This window comes from Paroedura picta, chromosome 8 (assembly GCF_049243985.1).
Source record: "Paroedura picta isolate Pp20150507F chromosome 8, Ppicta_v3.0, whole genome shotgun sequence".
Lineage (NCBI taxonomy): Eukaryota > Metazoa > Chordata > Lepidosauria > Squamata > Gekkonidae > Paroedura > Paroedura picta.
Window position 1 is genome coordinate 10,685,564 of NC_135376.1, and position 23,186 is coordinate 10,708,749.

A 23,186-nucleotide genomic window follows, 5' to 3' on the forward strand; every position below is an offset into this window, starting at 1 on the left:
AAAGGAAATTATTTATGTACTGTAAGGTATTAAATTACTCTGAGAACTACTACTGACAGATGGGGAGGGAAACGCGCACACACAAACTTGAAAACTAGAAATATGATCCTAGCCCTTAGAAATACAGAACTTTTCCCTAATGTTAACATTTGGTGGACGGCTGGTGTATATTAAAGTGACCAGATTTTAACATTGGTAAAGCGGGACACCAATGACGGGGGGGGGGGGAGTTCTTGATTAAAAATTTGGTCTATATGGAGCAACAAAAAGTTTCATAGAACACAAAAATAGTATTGTAATATATATTTTTATTTTTTAATTTCAACATAAGTACAATTTGCCAGGTGCCCCCAGATGTCCCACAAAAAGTGGTCACCTTAGTGTATATGGACTATACTTTCTCCCCTGGTTCTAGGACTCGATTCCTCATGGGTGGTTCTCACTGCAGTTGCTAGGGAGGCAGGACAAAACTTTCCTTGCGTGTGATGTGGCTTTTATTTTATCAAAGGCCAGCTTGGTGTAGGAGAGCCAGCTCAGTTTTGGGTGGAGAGCGGTGGCCTCAGAGAACCAAGTTTCATTCCCTGTTCCTCCACATGCAACCAGCTGGGAGACCTTGGGCCAGTCACAGGTCTCTCAGCCCCGCCTACCTCACAGGGTGTTTGTTGTGGGGCGAGGAAGGGAAGGTGATTGTAAGCCTCTTTGAGACTTCTTTGGGTAGTGGAAAGCAGGATATAAAAAACCAGTAGCTCAGCTCTTTAATACACAAGCTCCTTTTAACTAGCAGCAAAACATATCATATACCAGGAAGCTATGTAATATGCTTAAAACAACAACAACGTATTCCTAAAGGTACTGTGTGGCTAATTCTAATGGTGAAATCCTATACCAAATTATCTTTCCCCCTGTCTCCTCCCCTGGGAAACCCTCCTCCCCGCATTTTTTTTTCTTTTTTTTCTTCCCCTGTGCCTTGACGATTTCTGAACATTTTACATCTCTGCCTCTGAGTGGTCTAATTTTAGACTGATCAGCTGGTTAGACCAGATGGCCTATAAGACTCCTTCCACCTCGGTGATGCTGTGGCCTTGTAACTGGGGCTCTATATGTCTGGTTGCCCTTCTGTGTCAAACCCAGCAGCCCGAGGTTTGCAGTCTTGCTAGGCAAGGAGGAGTGGAACAGCTGGTCAAGCTATTTTTGACTTGTCTCCTGCGTGGACCTCTACCATCGGATTGCTGTCAAGCTTCATCTTGCTGTGAGAGGATGATGCAGTAAATTGTCTCTTACCCTGTCAGCAAATAATTGCTTAACAACAGGGAGAAATGCTGCTGACACTGGGCCATATATTGGGTAGCCCTGTTGCTCTGCTGCAACTTAGCATAATAGAATGATGTCCTGGATGGAGATTCTGACCCCTGAGGTTTCAGCCAAAATGTATGAAGGTAGAGTCTTGATGTGGCTATCAAACTACAATTCTGCCATTTGCTACTTGCTGCATCTTATAGCGTAAGTTGTAAACTGCATGGTCAGCAGGAGGCAGTACTGTGGCAGCTGGGGTCTGAACCCAAATTCCTGCATTTTCTACCCCCACCCCCACCCCGACCTTAAATTGCTAGTAGCTCTATTAGACTACTTCAGTGTTTCGGCTGCTCCGTGCTTTCTCCTGTAGTGTATAAGTCGGCCAAGGAGTGGAAAAAGAGACACCCACGGTCATGATGTGAGGGAAGCTATTGCACCGGGGGTGCGGGAATATCAAGTAGCTTGCTGGCATACAAGTAGCATAGAAGAATGTACTAGCTGAAAAAGGAGTTGATGGCCATCGCAAAAGACATGAACACAATACAAGTCCACTGGTACCTTTCAGACCAACAAGGTTTTATTCTAGGTGTGAGCTTTCATGTGCAGGCACGCTTCCTCAGACAATGAACTAGGGATCATCAGAGTGCAGCTATAAAGGTGGAGTAAATTTTCAGAAAATTAGTAAACAGCATCACGTAGATATCGCACAAATATGCAGCATAATATTGTGCTAGAATAATAGTTATCAGTTCTTTGGGTTCAGTTGCCATTTACAAAAACATAAGGGGAACAAAAATGTTAAGGTTAGTGATTAATGGCAGAGGTTTTCCCAGTTGTGAAAACAAGTAATTAAGACAGACTCTTTGCTATTTCATTATCTGAAGAAGTGTGCCTGCACATGAAAGCTCACGCCTAGAAATAAAACTTTGTTGGGTCTTCAAGGTGCTATTGGACCCAAATTTGGTTCTGCTGCTTCCGACCAACATGGCTATGCACATGTTTGTGAAGCCGCTTTGGTTGCAACATTATGGCAGTTGCTGTGAAGAGCATAGGTATACCAAAGAACTTTTGGCATACCATTGACAGGCTAGGTCGGAAGATCCTTTCAATATTTTGTGCTCTGTGTTTTTGGAAATGGAAATTTTATTTTGTAGCAGAAAAAATCTCACGTTCTCATATGAAGAAGAAGGAAGAGTTGGTTCTTATATGCTGCTTTTCTCTACCCGAAGGAGGCTCAAAGCGGCTTATAATCATCTTCCCTTTCCTCTCCCCACAACAGAAACCCTGTAGGGTGGGTGAGGCTGAGAGAGCCCTGATATCACTGCTTGGTCAGAACAGTTTTATCAGTGCTGTGGCAAGTCCAAGGTCACCCAGCTGGCTTCATCTGGGTAAGCGCGGAATCAAACCCGGCTCGGCCAGATTAGAAGTCCACACTCTTAACTACTACACCAAACTGGCTCTCAATTTGCGTCAGAGCGGGGTTGTCCTAGGTCAGCTATGGATTTCATCTGAGGAAATAAATATATATATTAGTAACAACTAGATGTATTTCAGAAGCCAGCCCTTATCTGCATAAAGGCTTTGAGAGCAGCCTGAGCTGTTTCTGGGATCATCGTGCCCAGGATGCAGCCAGGAGAGGTCTTGGCTATTATTACAGCATTTATTTCATCTTCATCCAAACTGTCCCCTGCCCTTTTTCAAAAAACATGAGTGTCGTTCCCCCCACCCCTTCTTTAGAAAACTCCAGAGAGCCTGTGTCATGCAATTTGCTTTCTTTCAGACTGGTCAACAAAGGTGAAAGGAACGGTCTTAAATCAGGTCACTAAAGCTTAATGGTATAATCAGGATTTGCAAACCCACAAACACAAGCTCTGGGCCAGATTATTTGCTCTGCATCAATTACCCCAATAAGTCAACTTGCATGGGTGTGCTTACTTTGCATAATTTTCTTCCGCTTTCAGGGTCCAAGTTTTCAGCGCAGTTTTTTGCTTGTTGGTTTTGTTTTCTGACAAGAGTTGCGTGGATGGCAGAGAAGGAGTATAAAGACTTGTAGGTCAAACTGTCACCAGTAAGGGGTAAGGATGTATACCTACATCGCTTGAACAGTAAAAGTTTTCCTCAGCACTCTTAATACTTGAGGAACTCCGTGTCATGCATTTCATGGGGACTAATAAGGGCCAGAAATAGGGATGCCGACATCCAGGTAGGGGATCCCCTGGAATTACAGCTTATCTCCAGACATGAAGAAAATTGATGCTCTGGTCTCTATGCTTTGGAATCTCCATTGAGATTCTATGCTCACCCTCACTGGCAGTCTTCAAGCAAAGGTTGGATACACACTTTTCTTGGATGCTTTAGGATGCTTTGGGCTCATCCTGCGTTGAGCAGGGGGTTGGACTAGATGGCCTGTATGGCCCCTTCCAACTCTATGATTCTGTGATTCTATGAGATCCCTGTCCTATCCTGGCTCCATTCCCAAATCTCCAGGAGTTTCCCAACCTGGATCTGGCAACCCTAAGTCGTGCCTGTGCATTCAGTAAGATACCTTAAATCCCTTAAATAGGGCAGGAGAGTATTTTACATATGAATGAAGTGGGCCTGCATATTTTTTTATTTAGTTATTATTAAATTTATATACCACCCCTTTTAGGATTGCCAACTAAGGGGGTTCACCACCACATATTTATTTTCATGTATACCCTAAGATTTAAACAGGACATGCATTCATTTTTGACATATCTTAACTTAAAAGGTACAGCCTTTGTCTAAAGCGCAACAGCCAGCAGACCCTATGATAAGCAGAAATGGCGATCCTGTCACTTTTTCGGTGTGATGTACTGCAGGGGTAGTCAACCTGTGGTCCTCCAGATGTCCATGGACTACAATTCCCATGACCCCCCACCAGCAAACGCTGGCAGGGGCTCATGGGAATTGTAGTCCATGGACATCTGGAGGACCACAGGTTGACTACTCCTGATGTACTGGATTGAGCAGAACAAAAACGGAGTCCAGTAGCATCTTTAAGACCAACAAAGATTTATTCAAGGCATGAGCTTTCGAGTGCATGCCCTCTTCCTCAGACTAATGAACAACCATCGTAACAGTGGAAATATAAGGCAAAAGCTAATTATGGTGAATTAGTAAACTGTGTCACAACATCCAAATTAAGCCATATGATGGATCGCCAAGCAGCAGTTGTGGAGTAACACTGACACAACCTGTGGTCTCAAAGAGGTTAATGAGAAAAGAGTAGCTTGTCTCTTGGGCAGTGCGTGTGGGCACTCCAAAACAAACAAATACTGTGTTACCGTGCACATGCTTCTTCTACACATGCTTACATTTGGATTTCGGCCCGCAATTTTTGTGATTCATCCCACCAGATTGGGTGGCTTGAAAGCTGGACTTGTTTCCATAGCTCTAATGAAGTGACAGTTAAGACTCTAGAGACTCCTTGGAGGCGGCATCCAACTTTTTGCACATAATAAGACAGCGTCACCTTTCCCCCCGATTTTCTTGCATTAAGCCAGTTTTGTGAATGAGTCAGCTCATTAGCCACACCATCTCGATACCCTTTACCTAGTGTCACCAAACTAATACAGAACAAATTCTAATGAAGAAAATCAGCCCATGTGTTGATTTATGTATGAATTCTAGGGTTATAAGCTTTAGTAGATGTAATTGGTGTTAATTTTAATGGGTGAGTTTTTAATTGCTGAAACTGTACAGGTATGTCTGAGATCATTATGTGTTTTAGGTATGTTGCCCTAATAGGGAATGTGAAGGAAAATGAGAGAGACTGCCTGCTAACAATGAATCCTAGTTGTTCATGCGTGTTTTAAGTTCTTGTGTGCTTCCTTTCCAAGCTCAGGACAACAGCCTGTATCCCATCCCTCTATTCAGCTGAGAGCTGAGAGCTTTGTTCCTCCAGAAATAGGTGGCTTCCTAAAATGTGACGGGTTCAAACAGCCAGCACAGGAAGATGTCTCCTACTCCTGCTTTTTCAGTTGAGAAGCTTACAGCCCATCACAGCCTTTCTCAAATATTTAACATTTAGAAGCCCTTGAAACATCCTTCAGATTTTGAGAAACCCCAGACGTGGTATGATCGTGCAGAATAAGGTTTGGAAGCACAGTTGTATACAAATCCACCCAGGGTCCCTCCCCTTCCCACCCCCTCCATGCCCATCATTGGTCATTTAGGGAGGGTGGGAGGGTGGATTGACATGACCATATATGGTCATATCACCCAATAAATCTTCAACACATTTTTAAAATATATAAAAAGTTAATTAAATCTCACCCATTTGGGAAACCCTTCCAGTGTCAGCTAGAATCCCCAGGGTTTCATGAAACTCTGGTTGATAAAACCTGATCTTTACGGAAGTGCTGGTAATGTGCACGTTCATTGAATAATTGGGTAAGAAGCAGGTGGCTGTTTTCCTATGATTTTTGAGTAGGTCAACATAATCTGATTTATTGATAGGTTTATAATCCACCTTGTTCGCTGCTCAAAGCAGGTTGCAGAAGTTATTGACCTGGGAGTGGTTATGATGCTCTTAAAGAACACAAAGAGTATTTCGAGGCTTGAAGAACATAAGAAATGGACACGGTCAAGATAGCCCAGCTCATGCCACGTTGAGTGAAAGCATTCTGCTGGCAGGGGCTCATGGGAATTGTAGTCCATGAACATCTGGAGGACCACAGGTTGACTACCCCTTGAAGAAACAATGTAAAGGGGGGGGGGAACCAGACATATAAAAGTCTAGTGGTGCACCAAGTGTACCAAAACATTCTCCTTTGAAGGACAGAAGACTGAGCGTTCTGTTAGCAGCCTCACAGAGCATTAGAGAAAAAAAAATCTCACCAAGGTCACCCGTGGAAGGTCGGAAAGCAGAAACATGACAGTTTGGAGAAGTCGATCAATAACATCTAACAGGAGGCAATATTTAAGAACTTTCTAGGAAACGAGGAGGAGAAACGTCAGTCCTAATTCAAATTGATACCTCATCCCTGTGAAAATCCTAATGTGTTCTGCATATGTTACAGATTTAAAATGGATGAACCTCCTATTTGTTATACAAATTTTCGCTCCCTTAATGACTTTTTAGATGAATGATTTTCATCTGCAGCTTCATTGCTCTTTAACTCTACAAGGATGTTTTGTCTTGAAAGTTCAGGGAGGCGTGTTGGCGGTTTTCCTTCTACATAACCCAGAAGCACAGCACAATTTATAATGTTTCAGCGATGATCAGAAGGAAGCCTCAATCCAGGCCCTTAAGTAATTTTTTTACCCGTGCGTTAGCCCTGTCAAGTGGGAATGAACATGAGCATTTGGCAGTAAAATTGGACCTGTAGCTATAGTTGTGTAGGTGTGGCAACCTCAGATTGGCTTCCCAGCTGTTTTGGCTCACTGTCACTGCTGCCTCCCCATACTTGTGCCATTGCTCTGTTGGGACTGCCACCTCTGTCCCTGTTTCCCCAAGTCCTTCACTCATGTTGATGTGTGTTTCCAGATGCTTACCTGGCTATTAGAAAGCTCTGATGTTTTTAAACAAGGGAGAGCAGTGATACATTGCGCAGTTACGTGAAGAGAAAGGGAGACTTTGAGAAAGCTCTTTGGTGAGCTTTGGTGAGAGCCAGTTGGGTGTAGTGGTTAGGAGTGCGGACTTCTAATCTGGCATGCCGGGTTCGATTCCGCGCTCCTCCACATGCAGCCAGCTGGGTGACCTTGGGCTCGCCACTTATAAAACTGTTCTGACCGAGCAGTAATCTCAGGGCTCTCTCAGCCTCACCCACCCCACAGGATGTCTGTTGTGGGGAGAGGAAAGGGAGGGTGACTGTAAGCCGCTTTGAGCCTCCTTCGGGTAGGGAAAAGCGGCATATAAGAACCAACTCTTCTTCTTCTTTCCCAGGAAGGGGAAGTCTATTTGCCCCCATTTTCTTTGCAGCCATTCTGTGGACTTTTTCTCTCCCGCACCAGTAAAAGTATTCTAGGCAGGAAACACGGAAAAGGAGACACTACGCCACTTACCTTTCTTTTAAAAAATATTTCGTGGCATGGGTTACACTGCGAGCTCCATTTCCCCAAGGTCACCAAGGAAGGTTTGCAGCTGAGCAGTGGTTTCAACCTGGGCCTTCCGCATGAGAATCCGAATGCTTCCTCCACTGCCGCAACCCGATACTCGTTACAGTATGAATAATGTACGCCTGGCTGCACATGGCTCCCATGACATCTGCTGCTGCAGCTTTAAAATATACCCTTGCCATTGGGACAGTGGCAAAAGATGCTCTTTCCAGGGTGGGGGTGGGGTACGGATTGCTGGCTTGCCGCCAACTTTGGCTGGGGAATTCCTCCTTGTTTTTTGGTAGCTCCTTGAGCAGATCTTTGCTTAAATATTCATAAACTGAACTCGGAGACCTCTTTGAACAGGCCTTCTTCCAGCTGTTACTTTCACATCCTCCGCGAAATCGGTGTCTCAATGCCGGGTGCAGCTCGTAGTTGTCCTAATAGGTTGCGTCACAATCTCTCTTCTAGCCCTCGGTTGTTTGTTAAATATATTTATAACTGGGCCATAGAATCCACCCAAGAGTTGAAACTTGGCACCAAAGATGGAAATCTGAAGTCACTGTTTATCTGCAGCGATTGGGCTTGCCGAGCCGGCCCCGCTGCGGTTTGGTCTTTCCCCATTTGATGTGTGATGTAGCGGACGGGATGCCAGATTTGGGCTGGTGAGAATCTCCAGTCAGCCGTGAAATTCGCTGGGTGACCCTGCTTGGCTGCTGTCTGCCAGTCTAACCTACGTGGCAGGGCTGTTACAAGATGCGTGGGGAAATGGGGCAGACGCAGCCCCAAGTTACAGAATCTCTGTCTGACAGTCAGCGTGCGCGCCCATTTTTCTTTTATCCATGAATCACTTGTTTTTCTGGGCAGTTGTCAGCCCTAGTTAAAAGAAGTCTAGAAATGCTCCCAAACCCTATTTTAGAATCCTGGGGTCATCAGTCCAATGCATGTTTTTAGTCACTTAACTCTGGCTGTCATTGAAACCAGGCTTCAGCGGGAAGGTGGAATAGAAAGGCAAATGCCATTTTGGGCTGTATCAACAGGGGCATCACATCAAAATCACAAGATGTCATAGTCCCATTGTATACGGCACTGGTCAGACCACACTTGGAGTACTGTGTGCAGTTCTGAAGGACTCACTTCAAGAAGAAGAAGAAGAGTTGGTTCTTATATGCTGCTTTTCCCTACCTGAAGGAGGCTCAAAGCGGCTTACAGTCGCCTTCCCATTCCTCTCCCCACAACAGACACCCTATGGGGTGGGTGAGGCTGAGAGAGCGCTGATATCACTGCCTGGTCAGAACAGCTTTATCAATGCCGTGGCGAGCCCAAGGTTACCCAGCTGGCTGCATGTGGGGGAATGCAGAATTGAACCTGGCATGCCAGATTAGAAGTCCGCACTCCTAACCACTACACCAAACTGGCTCTCCCAGAAGGACGTAGGTAAAATTGAAAGGGTACAGAGGAGAGCGACGAGGATGATCTGGGGCCAAGGGACCAAGCCCTATGAAGATAGGTTGAGGGACTTGGGAATGTTCAGCCTGGAGGAAAGGAGGTTGAGAGGGGACATGATAGCTCTCTTTAAGTATTTGAAAGGTTTTGACTTGGAGGAGGGCAGGATGCTGTTTCTGTTGGCTGCAGAGGAGAGGACACGCAGTAATGGGTTTAAACTTCAAGTACAACGATATAGGCTAGATATCAGGAAAAAATTTCTTGGTCGCACTTTGACTACCCCTGATCCTAGAATGTTCAGGGGATTAGAATTCCTCCTGCACAATTCAAAGGCCCTTCCTTTTACTTCCTAAGTGTTGTAACACCGCTTGCTGCATCCTAAAGAATATGTATTTTGACTCACATTCGCCCGAAGGGGGGTGGCGACTGTTAAAATCGGCCCAATCTCCTCCAGAGGAAGGGGAGCCAGCATGACGCAGGGCTCTCGTGGGTCTCTTGTCACATGAGTGCCTTTGTCTGGGAAAAGGACTGGAATAAAACGGCTAGGATCAGGAAGTCTGACAACAAAATCTAAATGAATAAAGCGAGAGTTCAGAGCGCTTTGGACTGTGTTTATTATGCAAATTGTGCGGTGTGATTGAATCTTACAGTATTTTTAAAACCTCAGACCTTTTCAGGCTATCCCACACAAGATGACTGATTGGGGAGTGTGTGTGTGTGTGTGAGAGAGAGAGAGAGAGAGAGACAGAGACAGTGATTTATATATAAAACATGGCCATGTTGAAGGGGTTGGAATGCAGTAAATGGCAGTTATTCATTTTTATGTTCATAAAAGCCCATGTTTTACCCCAAAAAATAAACAAACCAAAAGCCTCCTAAACTGGAGTCATAGATTTACTTTTGCTTTGATGAGCAGGCCACACTTTGCCAACCGCACTAATCTTCACAGTGTAAGATCTCTGGGTACCATTAGATACAGTTAGGTTGCTGCCCAGTCTTGGTGGCTCAGGCTAACCCAATCTCATCAAATCTCAGGAGCTAGTTAGGGCTGGCCCTGCTTAGTCCTTGGATGGGAGACCACCAAGAACATGCAGGATTGCTACTCAGAGGAAGGCAATAGCAAAACCACCTCCACCTGTATCTTGCCTCGTAAGCCCTATGGGGTTGGTCATAAGTTGCATGCGTTTTGATCACTGGCAGTCTTCAAGCAAAGGTTGGATACACACTTTTCTTGGATGCTTTAGGATGCTTAGGGCTGATCCTGTGTTGAGCAGGGGGTTGGACTAGATGGCCTGCATGGCCCCTTCCAATTCTATGATTCTATGATCACACTTTCCACCAGGCTGTTGTCCTCACTGATGCTTGAGCTGTGGCAAATGTCCATTCTGTCCGTATCTGTCCATTCATGATTACATGACCCAGGGTGACCTACCAAAACAAATAAGCAGGCTTGTAAATCCCAACCTCAGCAGTGGGCACAGGGTTGCTTTAAGATTCCCTGTAGGATTTTCAGGGCAAGAGAATGTCTGAGGTGGTCTGCCATTAGCTGCCCCTGCATGGAAATCCTGGACTTCTTTGGTGGTCACCCATCCACATACCAACCAAGGACCACCTTGCTTATTTATATTTCAATTTATATGCCACCCCTCTCCAAATGGCCTCAGGGCAGCTTCACTTTAAATTTACATCAGTTAAAACCATATAGCAGGGGTAGTCAAACTGCGGCCCTCCAGATGTCCATGGACTACAATTCCCAGGAGCCCCTGCCAGCATTCGCTGGCAGGGGCTTCTGGGAATTGTGGTCCATGGACATCTGGAGGGCCGCAGTTTGACTATCCCTGCCATATAGCATTAAAACGTTAAATGCATTAAAACCAACATCCTGACACCAGCGCCCCTGTGAACCTGGCCATTGGGCTATCCAATCTCTGGCTAGGCACAAAATGGAAGTTAATGGGGGGACTTGGCTGGGGAGGGGACACGTTGGGCGGTGATGGTAATCCCTGGTTTAGCTTCCAAGATGGGATGAGATCAGGCTAGCCTGAGCTATGCAGGTCAGGATCATTCATGATGGGGAGTTACCCACATAGATGGATGCTGCATGAACCGTTCTGCTTGAGAAGGGGGAGATGTACACTGGATTCAATCCCTGCTGCTCCCCTTTCCCCCGTCAACATGGTAGTGGGTGGGGTTTCAGTTTTTTTATATGGACTCTGTAGGCACCACTTCTGCAGTTAATTCTGAGCCAGTGTATTGTAAGCCTGATGGGCTACTGTAACTTGTTCTGTACTACTGTAACAGTCTGGTGAAGGCTGGAAATTTTCAGCACGACCAGACTAATGCGAGTTACAATTCTGGTGCACACCTCTGCCATGTGGCACATGGCCAAGCGTGGCGTGGCAGCCCCCATCTGAGTTTTGGTTGCATGCCAGCTGTCTTTTCTTGTGCGGTTGTTTATCACAACATTTGACTAACACTTTCACTTAAGCTCAGAGGTCTTTTTTTAAAAAGCATTAAACATTTAAACAGAGCATCAAAACTATAGCTCACGTCAAGTTATCATAAAAGTATAGAGCCCCATCGACCAAGCACAAGCTGGAAGAAGCTTGCCTCCTTTTTTAAAATATGAGAGATTGGTGGCTTTTTGAAGTCCCTTTGGAGGCAGGTCAAGAAATAGTGCATGAAAAGTTACTGTAGATTGTCCTGAGATAGTGCTGTCATGTCTGTAGGTCTTTTAAAGAGGTATCCCCAACTTTTTCATATTGAATCTGCAGACGTATTTCCCAAACGTGCAATTTTGTATGTCCTCATCAGTTGTCCTGAGGCTCAGTTTGTTTCAGTTCCTTTAATCATGATTTTTTTTAAAGTCCTGGTAAATTTCTAAATCAAATAAACCACAAGGAGCAACTTGTGTTTTTGAGGAAATCACTATTGCATTACACTGTCTGGATTCCTTCGTCCCCCTCCCAGCAAGGAATGTCTGATGTGATTTTTTTTTCTGGATGAGGTTTTAATGGAACTACAGCTGATTTCTACTTTGTGTGGGCTGATTATTTTCATTATGAGAAGGGAACTCTTAAGGGCCGGAGAGAACAAAAAGAGGAGTGATGCCATATATATATATATATAGTTGATACATTTTGGGCTCTTGTCTGAAGAGACTGAGGAGTATAGCACCCTATGTCTATGCACACATGTCAAGGGAGATTTTAAGCATATCCATGGATGTACTGAAACGGCATAATCCACGGATACCCAGCAGGCAACCCAAAAGCAGCTTTATCTAGTGCCTGCCAAATTTTAACTAAGATACAGCAAAATTTTGACTGCAGTTTCAGTTGTAGGGAAACGCAGGAAATAGCTTAAATGGGGGGGGGGGGGACACACACACTTCAGCGTTAAAGAAAGATTGTATCTAAGTTTGTTTTAGTTCAGATTATGGCTTGGCTCTTGTGGCCCTTTCTTGCATGCCCAGGGAAATGCCGATCACCATTTTGGCATCAGAAGGTGAATTTCCTCCAGTGCAGATTGGCCAAGGATTCTGGTTTTCTTTTGTGGGCGGGCATCATCTGGACATGGAATTGGGGTTGCTGTGGGTGGGCAGATGGTTATGAATTTCCTGCATTCTACAGAGGGTTGGACCGGATGACCCTAGAGATCCCTTCCAGCTCTTTGATTCTATGATTCTAAGTCCCTCTTGTAGTATGGGTGTACAGGGTTTTAGAATTGAATTCAGTTCCTTTTAATTATATTTCTTTTTATGTATGCATATGAGCAATATTATATTCCGTCTTCCATCTTCTCATGCAGCCCAATGAGAAATATGAACTCTGCCTTCTGTGCTTAGGAGAGGCCACAATGTTGGAGCTTGTTCAGTTTGCTAGCTCTTTACCCTGAAGGCTCAGGCCTCTAACGTAAATGCTGTACAGCAGGAGAAGGCTTTGTTGTGTCCTCACTTCCTACCAAGGTGACTTCAAGCTTAGGCCCTGCCATTTCAGGTCCACTTCCCTCAGCTCCAACTACTGAACCCCTTTCTGGACTCCCATCAGTCCGTGAGAACAATTTAGTATCATCTAGCCACCACTAAAATGACCTAACTAGATATTGAGAAATTGTGTCTTGGGGATGTTCATTAGCTGTTAAAAGAAGCTGTAGGTAAGGTTATTCTATAGGCTTTGTTCCAGTGAGAGACTCGCCTCACTTCCTCTAGTGAGTAGCTAGCTAATGGTCCCAATGTGGGGCTGCACGATAAGACAGAAGATGAAAGCAGAGTTGCACTTACCTGTAACTGTTGTTCACTGATGCTTTCTGTGCAGACACACATTCCCTTCCTCCTGCCCTGCTGTGAGCTCTTATAGGGCCTTATTGTGCCATGGAAAGGGGCTCATGGCAGCTTAGCAGGAACTGAAGGATGGGGTGCCTGCCGATGGAGCATGTGACACATTGGGTGGAATCCTATGTATGTGTCGGCTCTGAAAGATGGCAGGGCCCTTTGGACTGTTTTAGCTAGAAAGAAAATGTCCCTTGGCCGGTTTGTCCAAGCACAGTTCCAATGTTTGTCTGCACAGAAGATTTCGATAAACAAGTTACAGGTAAATACAACTCTGTTTTCTGTTTGTTTACATTAGTGTTAATGGAAAGCACATTTCCGACTGGAACATCTTTGTTTTCTGTCATGTTTTGATGAAATAATCCAGGAATGTTCATGCTGCCCAAATGATTATCCCTGCCAAATTTCATAGAGATGAGGAAAAGGGCCCTGGTATTTTTTAAAAATGTAGACAATTAAAGTAAATGATTGTGAATCTAAATGCTACAACATCTCAAAAGCTGTTTATCCTATTACCATGAAACCAGCAAAGACTTTTATACTTCCAAGGGGATTCTCACACAGCAGTGCAGGCCAAAGCAGATTTGTTACCCCCAGAAGGCAGGCGGAATAACAGAGAACGAGAATACATTTGGCTGCCCCAATTAAGCAAGCAGCATTAGTCACTGGGCAATGGCTTACGCTTGGCACCCCAGAGAAAGCAGGCCATATTATGTAATGGTTACTGATCCGCATTTGGTCCTCCAAAGAAGGCAAGCAGCCTTATGGATCCAGTAGAGGGAAGGTTTCGGGGTTAATTTTGTGCCCCATCGGTTTGGAAACAAGCACACATCTCTATGCAGTAAGTGTGTGTCTTTTTAATTTTGTTTGATGTGCCCGTTTTCATCCCGCTTATTAGACATTTGCTGTACTGACAGACTAGCAAGCTGATGTACCTATGTGAAGAAATTGACTTGTGTGCACCGGGGAGGGAGCACTGATTCACAGGAGCTTTTGCTGGAATTAATTTTTGATTTATTGATTTGATTGATTAGATTTACAGCCCGACACACCCAGAACGGCTCGTTTTTCTTAGTCTTTAAGGTGCTCTGCCCTAACCAGATGGCCCAAACTATTTTCTGTCACAGGAATGCGGGCATCATGCTTCCCAAGGCGATGTGACAGAGCTCTTTATACTCTCCCCAACTGCAATTGAGTCGATGGAAAACTTAGTATTTAGAGGAATCGTCCAATCAGTCTGCATGCCCGTTGTTTCATCTTGCTTATGGATTTTATATTACTATATTTGATGATATTGTTATATAAGCTTCCTGTGTGTAACTCTTGCCATATGATAAATAAATAAATATAGCAACTCATGCCTGGCAAAACAGGACTTTACCATGGAGGAAAAAGCTGCATATTTTCTGCGGAAGCCTTCTGAAGTGCTGTGAATCTTTCATGTACAGATTAGATCCTTATAACAAGGTTTCTGCTCTGTGATGTCCTTATTGGGAAAATTGCCCGTTCCTTTCTCAGCCTTACTCTTCTGTTCCATCTTCTGTAAAGTGTTTCAAATATTTGTGTTATACTGCCACCTTTTGCCCATTAGATGCCATGTCTCTTAGCTTGTGGGATGCATGCCGGGGTGCCCCTCCCCCTCCCCCGCCCTTGATCATCTTGGAAGAGAACACTTTGATCCAGCCTTGCAAAAATTCTGTTCCGTCCAGATACATAATATTTTTGACAGAATAATAATAACTTTTTTCCTCCTGATTTTCTGCTGCGAGGCGTACAGGTGGTACATTTAAATGAATGTTTTACAATGTGGCTTTCAATCTTGGCGATGTATTATTTGCTTTGTCACCTTTTAAAAAAAAGAGAGCCAATGTGATGCAGGAGAGACAAACTGGAATCCAGGGGCTCCAGGTTCAAATCCCTGCTCTGCCGTGGAAACTCGGCTTGGTGACCTTGGGCCAGTCACACACTGACCTTTTCCATACCAGGAATCCACTCTGGCGCAGCATTTGTCTGATCAAGGGGCTAATTTCCGCTTCCGGATGATGTTGGCGCCGGTCTGGAGTGGTCCCCCACGTGGCGCGATGCAGGATTACCATGTTCCCTTGCCACGGGGCAAGAGGGCCTGCATAGCACTAGGCCTGGGACCGTCCTGGACCGGCACCAACATCGTCCAGAAGTGGAAATTAGCCCTGCGACTAGATGAGCGCTCCACCAGGCTGGATTCCTGATGTGGAAAAGGTTACTTTCAGCCTAACCTGCCTCACAGGACAACTTGGAGGAAAGGAGGAGGATGGAAGTTTCTTTGGGTCCCCACACAAACACCGGGGGAAAAGGATGGGTATTTGTTGTTGTTAGGTGCGAAGTCGTGTCCGGCCCCTCGCGACCCCATGGACAATGATCCTCCAGGCCTTCCTGTCCTCCACCATTCCCCGGAGTCCATTTAAGTTTGCCCCTACTGCTTCAGTGACTCCATCCATCCACCTCATTCTCTGTCGTCCCCTTCTTCTTTTGCCCTCGATCTCTCCCAGCATTAGGCTCTTCTCCAGGGAGTCCTTCCTTCTCATGAGGTGGCCAAAGTATTTGAGTTTCATCTTCAGGATCTGGCCTTTTAAGGAGCAGTCAGGGCTGATCTCCTCTAGGACTGACTGGTTTGTTCGCCTTGCAGTCCAATGGACTCGCAAGAGTTGGGTATAAGTATAAGGATGGGTATAAGTTTAGTAAATAATTACATGAAGCTGTTTGAACTCAGCGTTTGCCGAGTAAGAGTGCCTCTGCTGTTTCTCTTAATGAAAGACATTCCTTCAAAATAGTGCATTGAGGTCTGTGAGTCTGTCTATAATCCCCACCCACCCACAACACCTTCATGGCACTGGACATGGACTTTTGGCTGGATTGTTCTTGTTGCTGTTTTCTTTTGGGTTTGTTGTTCTAGTAGCCTGTAAAAACACACACACACACACACACACACACCTGGTGGGGCCTGTATAAAAATGTGTTGGGGAGGCAAAAGAGTTTCCTGTTTGAACTTTGCATGAGTCCCATTTAAACTAGGCTGCCGAAACCCGTTCAAAGAAATTATTGTGGCTTAGGCTTGGATCTGCTGGAGGATTTCTACAAATCGAAGGGGGCATTTTTGTTCTTCCCCCCCTTCCCCTTGTTCCTGAACAGCGTCTGTCTCCAGGAGTAGTGCAAGAGGGGTATTTTTGTTTTCAAAGGGAGGCAAATAAATTGCGCACCACATAGGGAAATCCCTTTTGGAAGGGGAAATCCATCCTTAAAAATCCTCCTGTAGATTCAAGATTTAGTTTGCATACCAGAGATCCACTATATAGTGGTTATGTTGTCCAAGACCTGAGAGATCCAGGTTCAAGGCTGCCTCCCCACCCCAGCCAGATCATTTGGTGACCTTAGATCACTCTGGTTCCCTTAGTCTAAACTACCTCACATGGTTGTTAGAATATAATGGGGAAGAATTCACCGTATCTTATGCGATGAGATTCTTAGTAGGGGGTGGCAGGATAAACAGGTGTGCGTCTGCAGTCGACTTTAGAATAAATGAAAATGTTGGGCTGTTGCAGAGGTGCATGAATAGGTTCTTGGCCTCAGTAGGGTCACCTTAACACCCAGCCTTCGTGTCTATCCTCCCCACCCTAACCACCATGTTGTTCACGGGGAGCAGGGATATGTGCCATTTACAAATAGTTAATTTCTAGAAGATTTCCCAAGCGCACGAGTTTATTCATCCAGGATCCACTTCAGGTATAATGTTGGCTGGCCTTTAAGAAGTTTTAAGGGAGAAACGCCAGGAATCCTCTTTTCCCACCTCCCTTACTGTGAACAAGTTTCCTTCTTTATCCTAGTTTGCCATTGCACCTGGCTAAAGTTAATGCCCTTTTGAGGATGCTCCAAAGCTAGGTTTTAGAACCCAGCTGTGCGGTTTCATCATCAAGAGTTTCTTGCAATAAATTAACTGTTTATTTCTTCACGGTCTCTGGGCATAACACTGACGGGAAGCTCGAGCATGCTTAGAGTCCAGTCAGAGAAATTTCTTTCTCTTGAAATTCCTAACCTACTATACCTTTATTTTTTTTATTGATTTTAGGGTTGTATCCTTCGTTGTGACCTCATGGTTTAAGCGGGCATAAAGATGAGTATAAGCAGTGATGAGGTCAACTTCCTCGTATATAGATACTTGCAAGAGTCCGGTGAGTATTTGCCCAAATCTGCCACAAACTCACAAGGTGGCCTTAGGCTACCCTCCCACGCTATCCTGGGTGCATCACAGTGCCATATTGATATTAAAATGATGTAATTTGAACACCTTTGAAATAATTTATTAAGCACTAAGTATTATTATTGTAGGCTTAGTATCTGCTCCACCTTCTCTGGCCCAGAACTGTTGGGAGTAGTACAAAACAGGTATTGTTGGCACAAAGTTTTTGTATGGCGCCTTCTCCCTCTTTTGGGGAAGAACCATTCCAGAAGCACCAAAGTAGAGACTTTATGGCATGGGTGGCCAGACTGTGGCTCTCCAGATGTCCATGTGCTGTCCATGGGCATCTGGCGAGCCACAGTTTGACCACTGTTGTTTTATTATGGGGTGATGATGGCACCTTCCAAAAGCGCTTAACCAGAAATTGTCTCTAGCTTCCCTCTTCCGGGAGCTGAAGCCCCTATTGATTTCAAAAGCCTTCCATGTTTTATTTGGCTGGTTTTTCATCTCCGATGCTATTGGTGACAGGGTTTTTTAAAATATCGCTGTATCTTGTCTAACATAGGATTGTTTAACCTTAATGTGTATCACTGTTTCCCCCTTTTTTCTGAGGATCTTTCTTCTGAATAGAAAATAAAGTCGTATGTTTATATGTAAGCAAAAAAACAAAGAAATCGTGCAAGGATACCTCCACCACCCTGCCAGTGTAGAAAGTGCTAGAAGCAGAAACTGTAATCTTTCTTCTCGATACTTAAAGAATTTTACAAGCAACATCTAATATGCATGTTGCAAGGAAATGGCAAAGATAGAAGCATTTGGAATCTGTGCCACCTCCCCCCTGCACAGCTCATAAGAAAGGGAAGACTCATTTCTTCCTTGTAACCTGCTTTTCCTGTAGAAGTAAGGAAATGTTTTTTTTTTTGAGCTCTTTGTCCAAGGTAACAGTTCCTGGATTAGCTTGGGGCTTGGTCACACTGTAGGGTTCCAAGCAAAATTGAGAACTTGTGGATCTTTCAGACTAATAAATCAGTGGACTCTACAACTCCCCCTTTTTATAGCTGAGGAGTCATAGAAGTTCTAAAAAGGTGACCACCATGTGGGCATGTCTGCTACTTCTCAAACCACTTGGATAAGGGCCCGTAAGAATCTGGGAAAGGGGCATGGACTCCCTGGCCTCCGACCACCTCTGGAAATACTGAGGTGTAATTCATAGTAGCGTTTATTCAGGTCAAGAGACACGGCATGCTGTCCCTCTTTCCAGAGAGGAGGTTGGCCTCACCTTCACTGCCAGTGGAATCCTTCTCCACTCCTCTATCCACTCCAAAATATGCCTGTCCATTGCCTTTGAGCCTCTTCCCAAAAAGATCGCCTCACTAAAAGCTATGGGCTCCTAGCTCCCCCTTCCTGATTAAATATATACAGAAGCTTTGTTGTTATCCCTAGGTGGAGTTCACTGGGAAAAGTTCAAGAGTGCTTCTAAGACTGTGCACATTTGGAATGTCTTAGAATCCCTTGTTATGTGTATGGTGTTGGCTTGGACAAACATTCAGACTTCTAATGAATCTAATGAAATCGTTGAACAAAAAGACTATTTTTGTTACTGTCAGTATCATAATACATCTGATTTCTTTAAAAAGGAATTGCTATAACTCACTCTACATGAGCTTGCCCTTGTCCTCGATCTGGAAATTACAATTAGTCCAGAATGCAGCGGTCCTCGCTAGAACACCTTGAAGGGCCCATATTCAGACTGTACTGAGGCAGCTGCATTGGCTTCCGATTATATTCAGGTTCAAGATATTGGTACTGACCTTTAAGACCATTCATGGTCTGGGCCTGGGGGACCGCCTGACTATATCCCCCCCAAGGAGTGCTTTGCTCTGCCAACATGAACAGGCTGGTGATCCATGATCCAAGAGACATGTGCTTGGCCTCAGCCAGACCCTTCTCGGTTCTGGTCCCGACCTGGTGGAATGAGCTTCTGGAAAAACTGTGGGCTCTACAGGAACTGCCACAGTTCCGAAGGGCCTTCAAAACAGAGCTCTTCTGCCAGGCGTTCAGTTTAAGCCAATGAGCTGATTGACCACCATCAAAAGGGCCTTCCTCCACAACTCTCTCATACCCTAGACCAGGGGTAGTCAAACTGCGGCCCTCCAGATGTCCATGGACTACAATTCCCATGAGCCCCTGCCAGTGAATCCTGGCAGGGGCTCATGGGAATTGTAGTCCATGGACAACTGGAGGGTCGCAGTTTGACTACCCCTGCCCTAGACTAAGAGGGGAGGCTACTCAGTTGGCAATCTGGCAGCTACAATGATTTGAAACATTTTAATGGTTTTAATGTTGTTGAATGATTTTACTGTTATTGTTTATTATATCTTGTTGTAGACCGCCCCAAGTTGGCTGTGCCAAGAGGGGCGGTTATAGAAATCTAATAAAATAAATGGAAAATACGTCTTTTGAAATGTCCTTGGTAATTTCTGGCATGTGTACTGTCTGCTTTTCACCACTGTGCAGTCTAGCAGCAGGAAATGGGGTGATGGTAAGAGTGGTGGAGAAGAGGGAGAGTGAGATGATGTCAGTGACAGAGATTTTATCCAACCAGAACAGTTAATTAACGTTTCCACCAGAGCAGACTTTGGTAATGGGTCTTCCTGTGCACAGTATTCTGCCATTTATTTCACTGCTTCAGTAGTTTAGGGGGGGAAACCTTGGGTTCTGTATAATGTTGCAGTGTAGTAGAATTTTCCTATCTTGCATGCAATACATTCATCTTTCTAAGACCTGTCAATCACAGGCTTCCATTCTCTAGCTTATTTTGCTATGAATAATTGCTTGCTGCTGTACTGAGCAGTGGTTTGGATATAAGAGGGTATGAGTAGCTGCATTGCATATGTGTGTGTGTGTTGCCATTTAAATAGGGTTTTGGTTTCCCTTACCATTCCCTTCTCTTTGTAGTGCCAGCTCCATTGCAGAAGCTGTTACAGCATCTTAAGGTTGTGCATGTGCTTGACTAGGTGCGGTGTGTATCAAGGGAGTTGTAGGTCTGTCAAACGCAAGCCTTGGTGCACACTCTTCTACACCATCGTAGTATGCTTTTTGGGGAGCGGCTGGCTGCCTCCCTTTGTTTGTCCAGCATAGCCAGGATTTTAATTCACTACAAAATTCAAGAAGGTGAGGGAGGGATCAGATTCCAGAGAATTTCATTCCAGTTCCAGAGAATATCATTCCAGTTGGATGAAACCATCATGAATCTGTTTCCCATTAATGCCAGTAGAAATGAAATTTTAAAAATGAGTGTAGAGAGGACAAATAAAGCAGGACCCACAGTAATTGCATCTCAGGACAATTGCATCTCAGGACAACAGTTCTATTAGGACATCAGTTGCGGTCCTTAAACACATAAAAATTAAGCAATCCCAAACTCTGTGCCCCAAAAGGCCAGATTCCAGTACCCTTTATTTGCATGTTGGTTCTTTTGCAGATTAATTATACTTAAGGCAGCCTCGGGAGGGGGGCAAAGACCTATGCAAAGTGCTGTGGTCTTCTATCCTAAATTACTAGAAACCTTCTTATCTCGCAGAGATTTAATCTGCCATTACCCACACACTTTTCACCCATATCTTTACATCCAAAGGAGCAAAACAAAAATGTTTTTAAAACTATGGATAAACCAGAATTTGGTGCTTAGCAGTCCGACTATAAGCTAGTGGCTGAATGCAGAGTTCTGCTGGCCTGAACCCTTAACAACATCAATTAGCCAGTAGTATTTGGAAGAAAGGGTTCATTGGCGTTCTTAAAAGTCTGGGGCAAATTTTTTAACCGCCATGAGACATCCGTGAACAGCGGGATATAAATATAATTATAAATAAATAAACTACAATTTGTTCCAAACGAGTCTGTTATTATTTTCTAGGCACCCCGCTTGTTCTTTCAGGTGCTTAGTTACAACACTTGGCGCGCCAAGTTTGGGGGCAGCTGCCCTGTTTCATGAACCTTTGGAAACTCGGGACTGCTTCCTGCTTCACTGGACCTTTTCCTCTGCACCAAATGCCACCTGTTTTGTAGGTAGAAGCCTGGTGTGCTTTACCCATTTTATGCAAGTGTGAAAACACGCCTCCTGTCAAGGACGGAGACTTGAAGCAATCAGCCCAGTTTTATAGATGAATGCCAAAGAGCATTAGAAAACTCATAAAAGCTTCAGGTGGATATATAGAGAACTTTTTGTAAATGAAACTATTTGTATGGATGCCTTTTACTGCCTTTGCTGTAATTAATTTCTAGGGGTGTGTGTTTTTTTTTTTTTTTTTTTTTTGCGGGAGCACGAAAGTGTGACAATTTTGCACTTGTTCCCTGATGCAGACAGAATTACCTGGGATAGAATCATTGGCATTTTGTATCCAAACGATCACTTTCTTGATGAACTTCTTTCTTAGAGCAGCGTAAAGAGCCCATACTGCAGCAACCTCTGTCCCCCCCCCCACTTTTCTATTTCTTTTCCAATTGATCAAGCTGCACAGATGCAGAAGCGTGGGTTAATTGGAATTTCCCAATAGCGACCTTTAAGGAATTGAAAACGTATTGTTTGAAATCGTAGTGCAGAGAAGAGGAAGGCAGATCATTAAAATAGCTCCCTAGATTAAACTATCATATGCACTAGAGTGAAGCTTGAACCAGAAGCCTCAGAACTTTAATGAGTGTCAATAGAGCTTTGAGTCCCATAGCCCTTTGCAGGCTCCTTCCTTTAGTATGGATTACTGTGAACCTTTTTCCGCCTTTAGCTGGCCAACAGAGTAATTATGGCTGTGCTTCAGACTCAGCACTGGACAATTTTCAGGGACTCTGAAGTGTACACACTAGGGATGGGTGTGAAACGAAAACTTTCAGATCAAAGCAAGCTATTTTACTGGTCTGTTCCCCCCTCCCCTGCAATTGAAAGCGAGGAGGAGTGCAAAACAAGCAGGTTTAATGGCTTCCAGTCATTTCAGCTTAATAATGGGGTGAGTGTGCCCATCAGGTGTTAGGCATTTCACATTCCCTAGCTTGGAAGCAGGGAGAAGTGAAATTGATCATTGAAACTGCTTGCAGCCATTTCAGTTGAACAGTGGCCTGGGTGTGTATGTCAGCTGTTCGGTTGAAATGGCTGGCAGCCATTTAACCCATCTGTTTTACTTCCCCTTTGGAAGCAAGAGGAATCAAAACAGACCTGTGTAATGACTGGCAGCCATCTCAACCTAACAGGTCAGCTGTGAACACACACTGCTCAATTGTTAGGTTTAAATGGTCCAGGCAGAATTTCAGTAAATTTCAGGGACAGTGCTTTTCCTGAACATCAGTTCAGAGTTCTGAACTGGGCCAAATTTGTGCTGAATTTTGGCTTGTGAACTGGTTCATGCTCAGTACGTACTCTCCAGGTCCAAGTTTTAGCTGGATCCCAGCCAGGCCCTTACATCTTCTAAGCTGTCATCTCATGCAAAATGCTCTTTTGGAGCAATATTTTTAGGGGAGGGGGGAGGGGGACCACTTAGTTTTTCTTCTCCCTCTGCATGGCTTCCATAACCATCATGCTGTCTGACTCTGCCTAAATCGGAGAACGCATTTGTTCTGTCTCTCGGCTGCAAGAAAATGAGTGAGTCAGGCTCCTGAAAGCTCCTTCCAAAGTACTGATCTGATGAATCGTTTTCAAGCAAGCGTTGCTTTGTGGGAACGTGGTCTTAAGTGAAGCCATTATTCAGGGAGACAACTGCCATAGGTGCATAACAGTAAATTGAGGAGGGTCTCCAGGATAAATCTGCAGCAGTGCTGCGTAACCACAATTCATTAGTGCTCATAAGACCAGGA

General features: G+C 44.6%; 1 protein-coding gene across 9 annotated transcripts in view; it reads left to right on the forward strand.

Moving 5' to 3' along the window:
- Positions 1-23,186, forward strand: part of TBL1XR1 (TBL1X/Y related 1) — a 198,616-nt gene that overhangs the window by 134,866 nt on the left and 40,564 nt on the right. For 7 of the 9 annotated variants that reach the window (XR_013233410.1, XM_077348359.1, XM_077348357.1 and 4 more), the window contains one exon: positions 17,235-17,337. The exons of the other annotated variants lie outside the window; for them this stretch is intronic. Coding sequence is in view for 6 of the 7 variants with exons in the window: in XM_077348359.1 (XP_077204474.1) it covers positions 17,280-17,337 (58 nt within the window). In the remaining variant the exon portion in view is untranslated. The remainder of the gene's footprint in view (positions 1-17,234; positions 17,338-23,186) is intronic. 9 annotated transcript variants of the gene reach the window in all.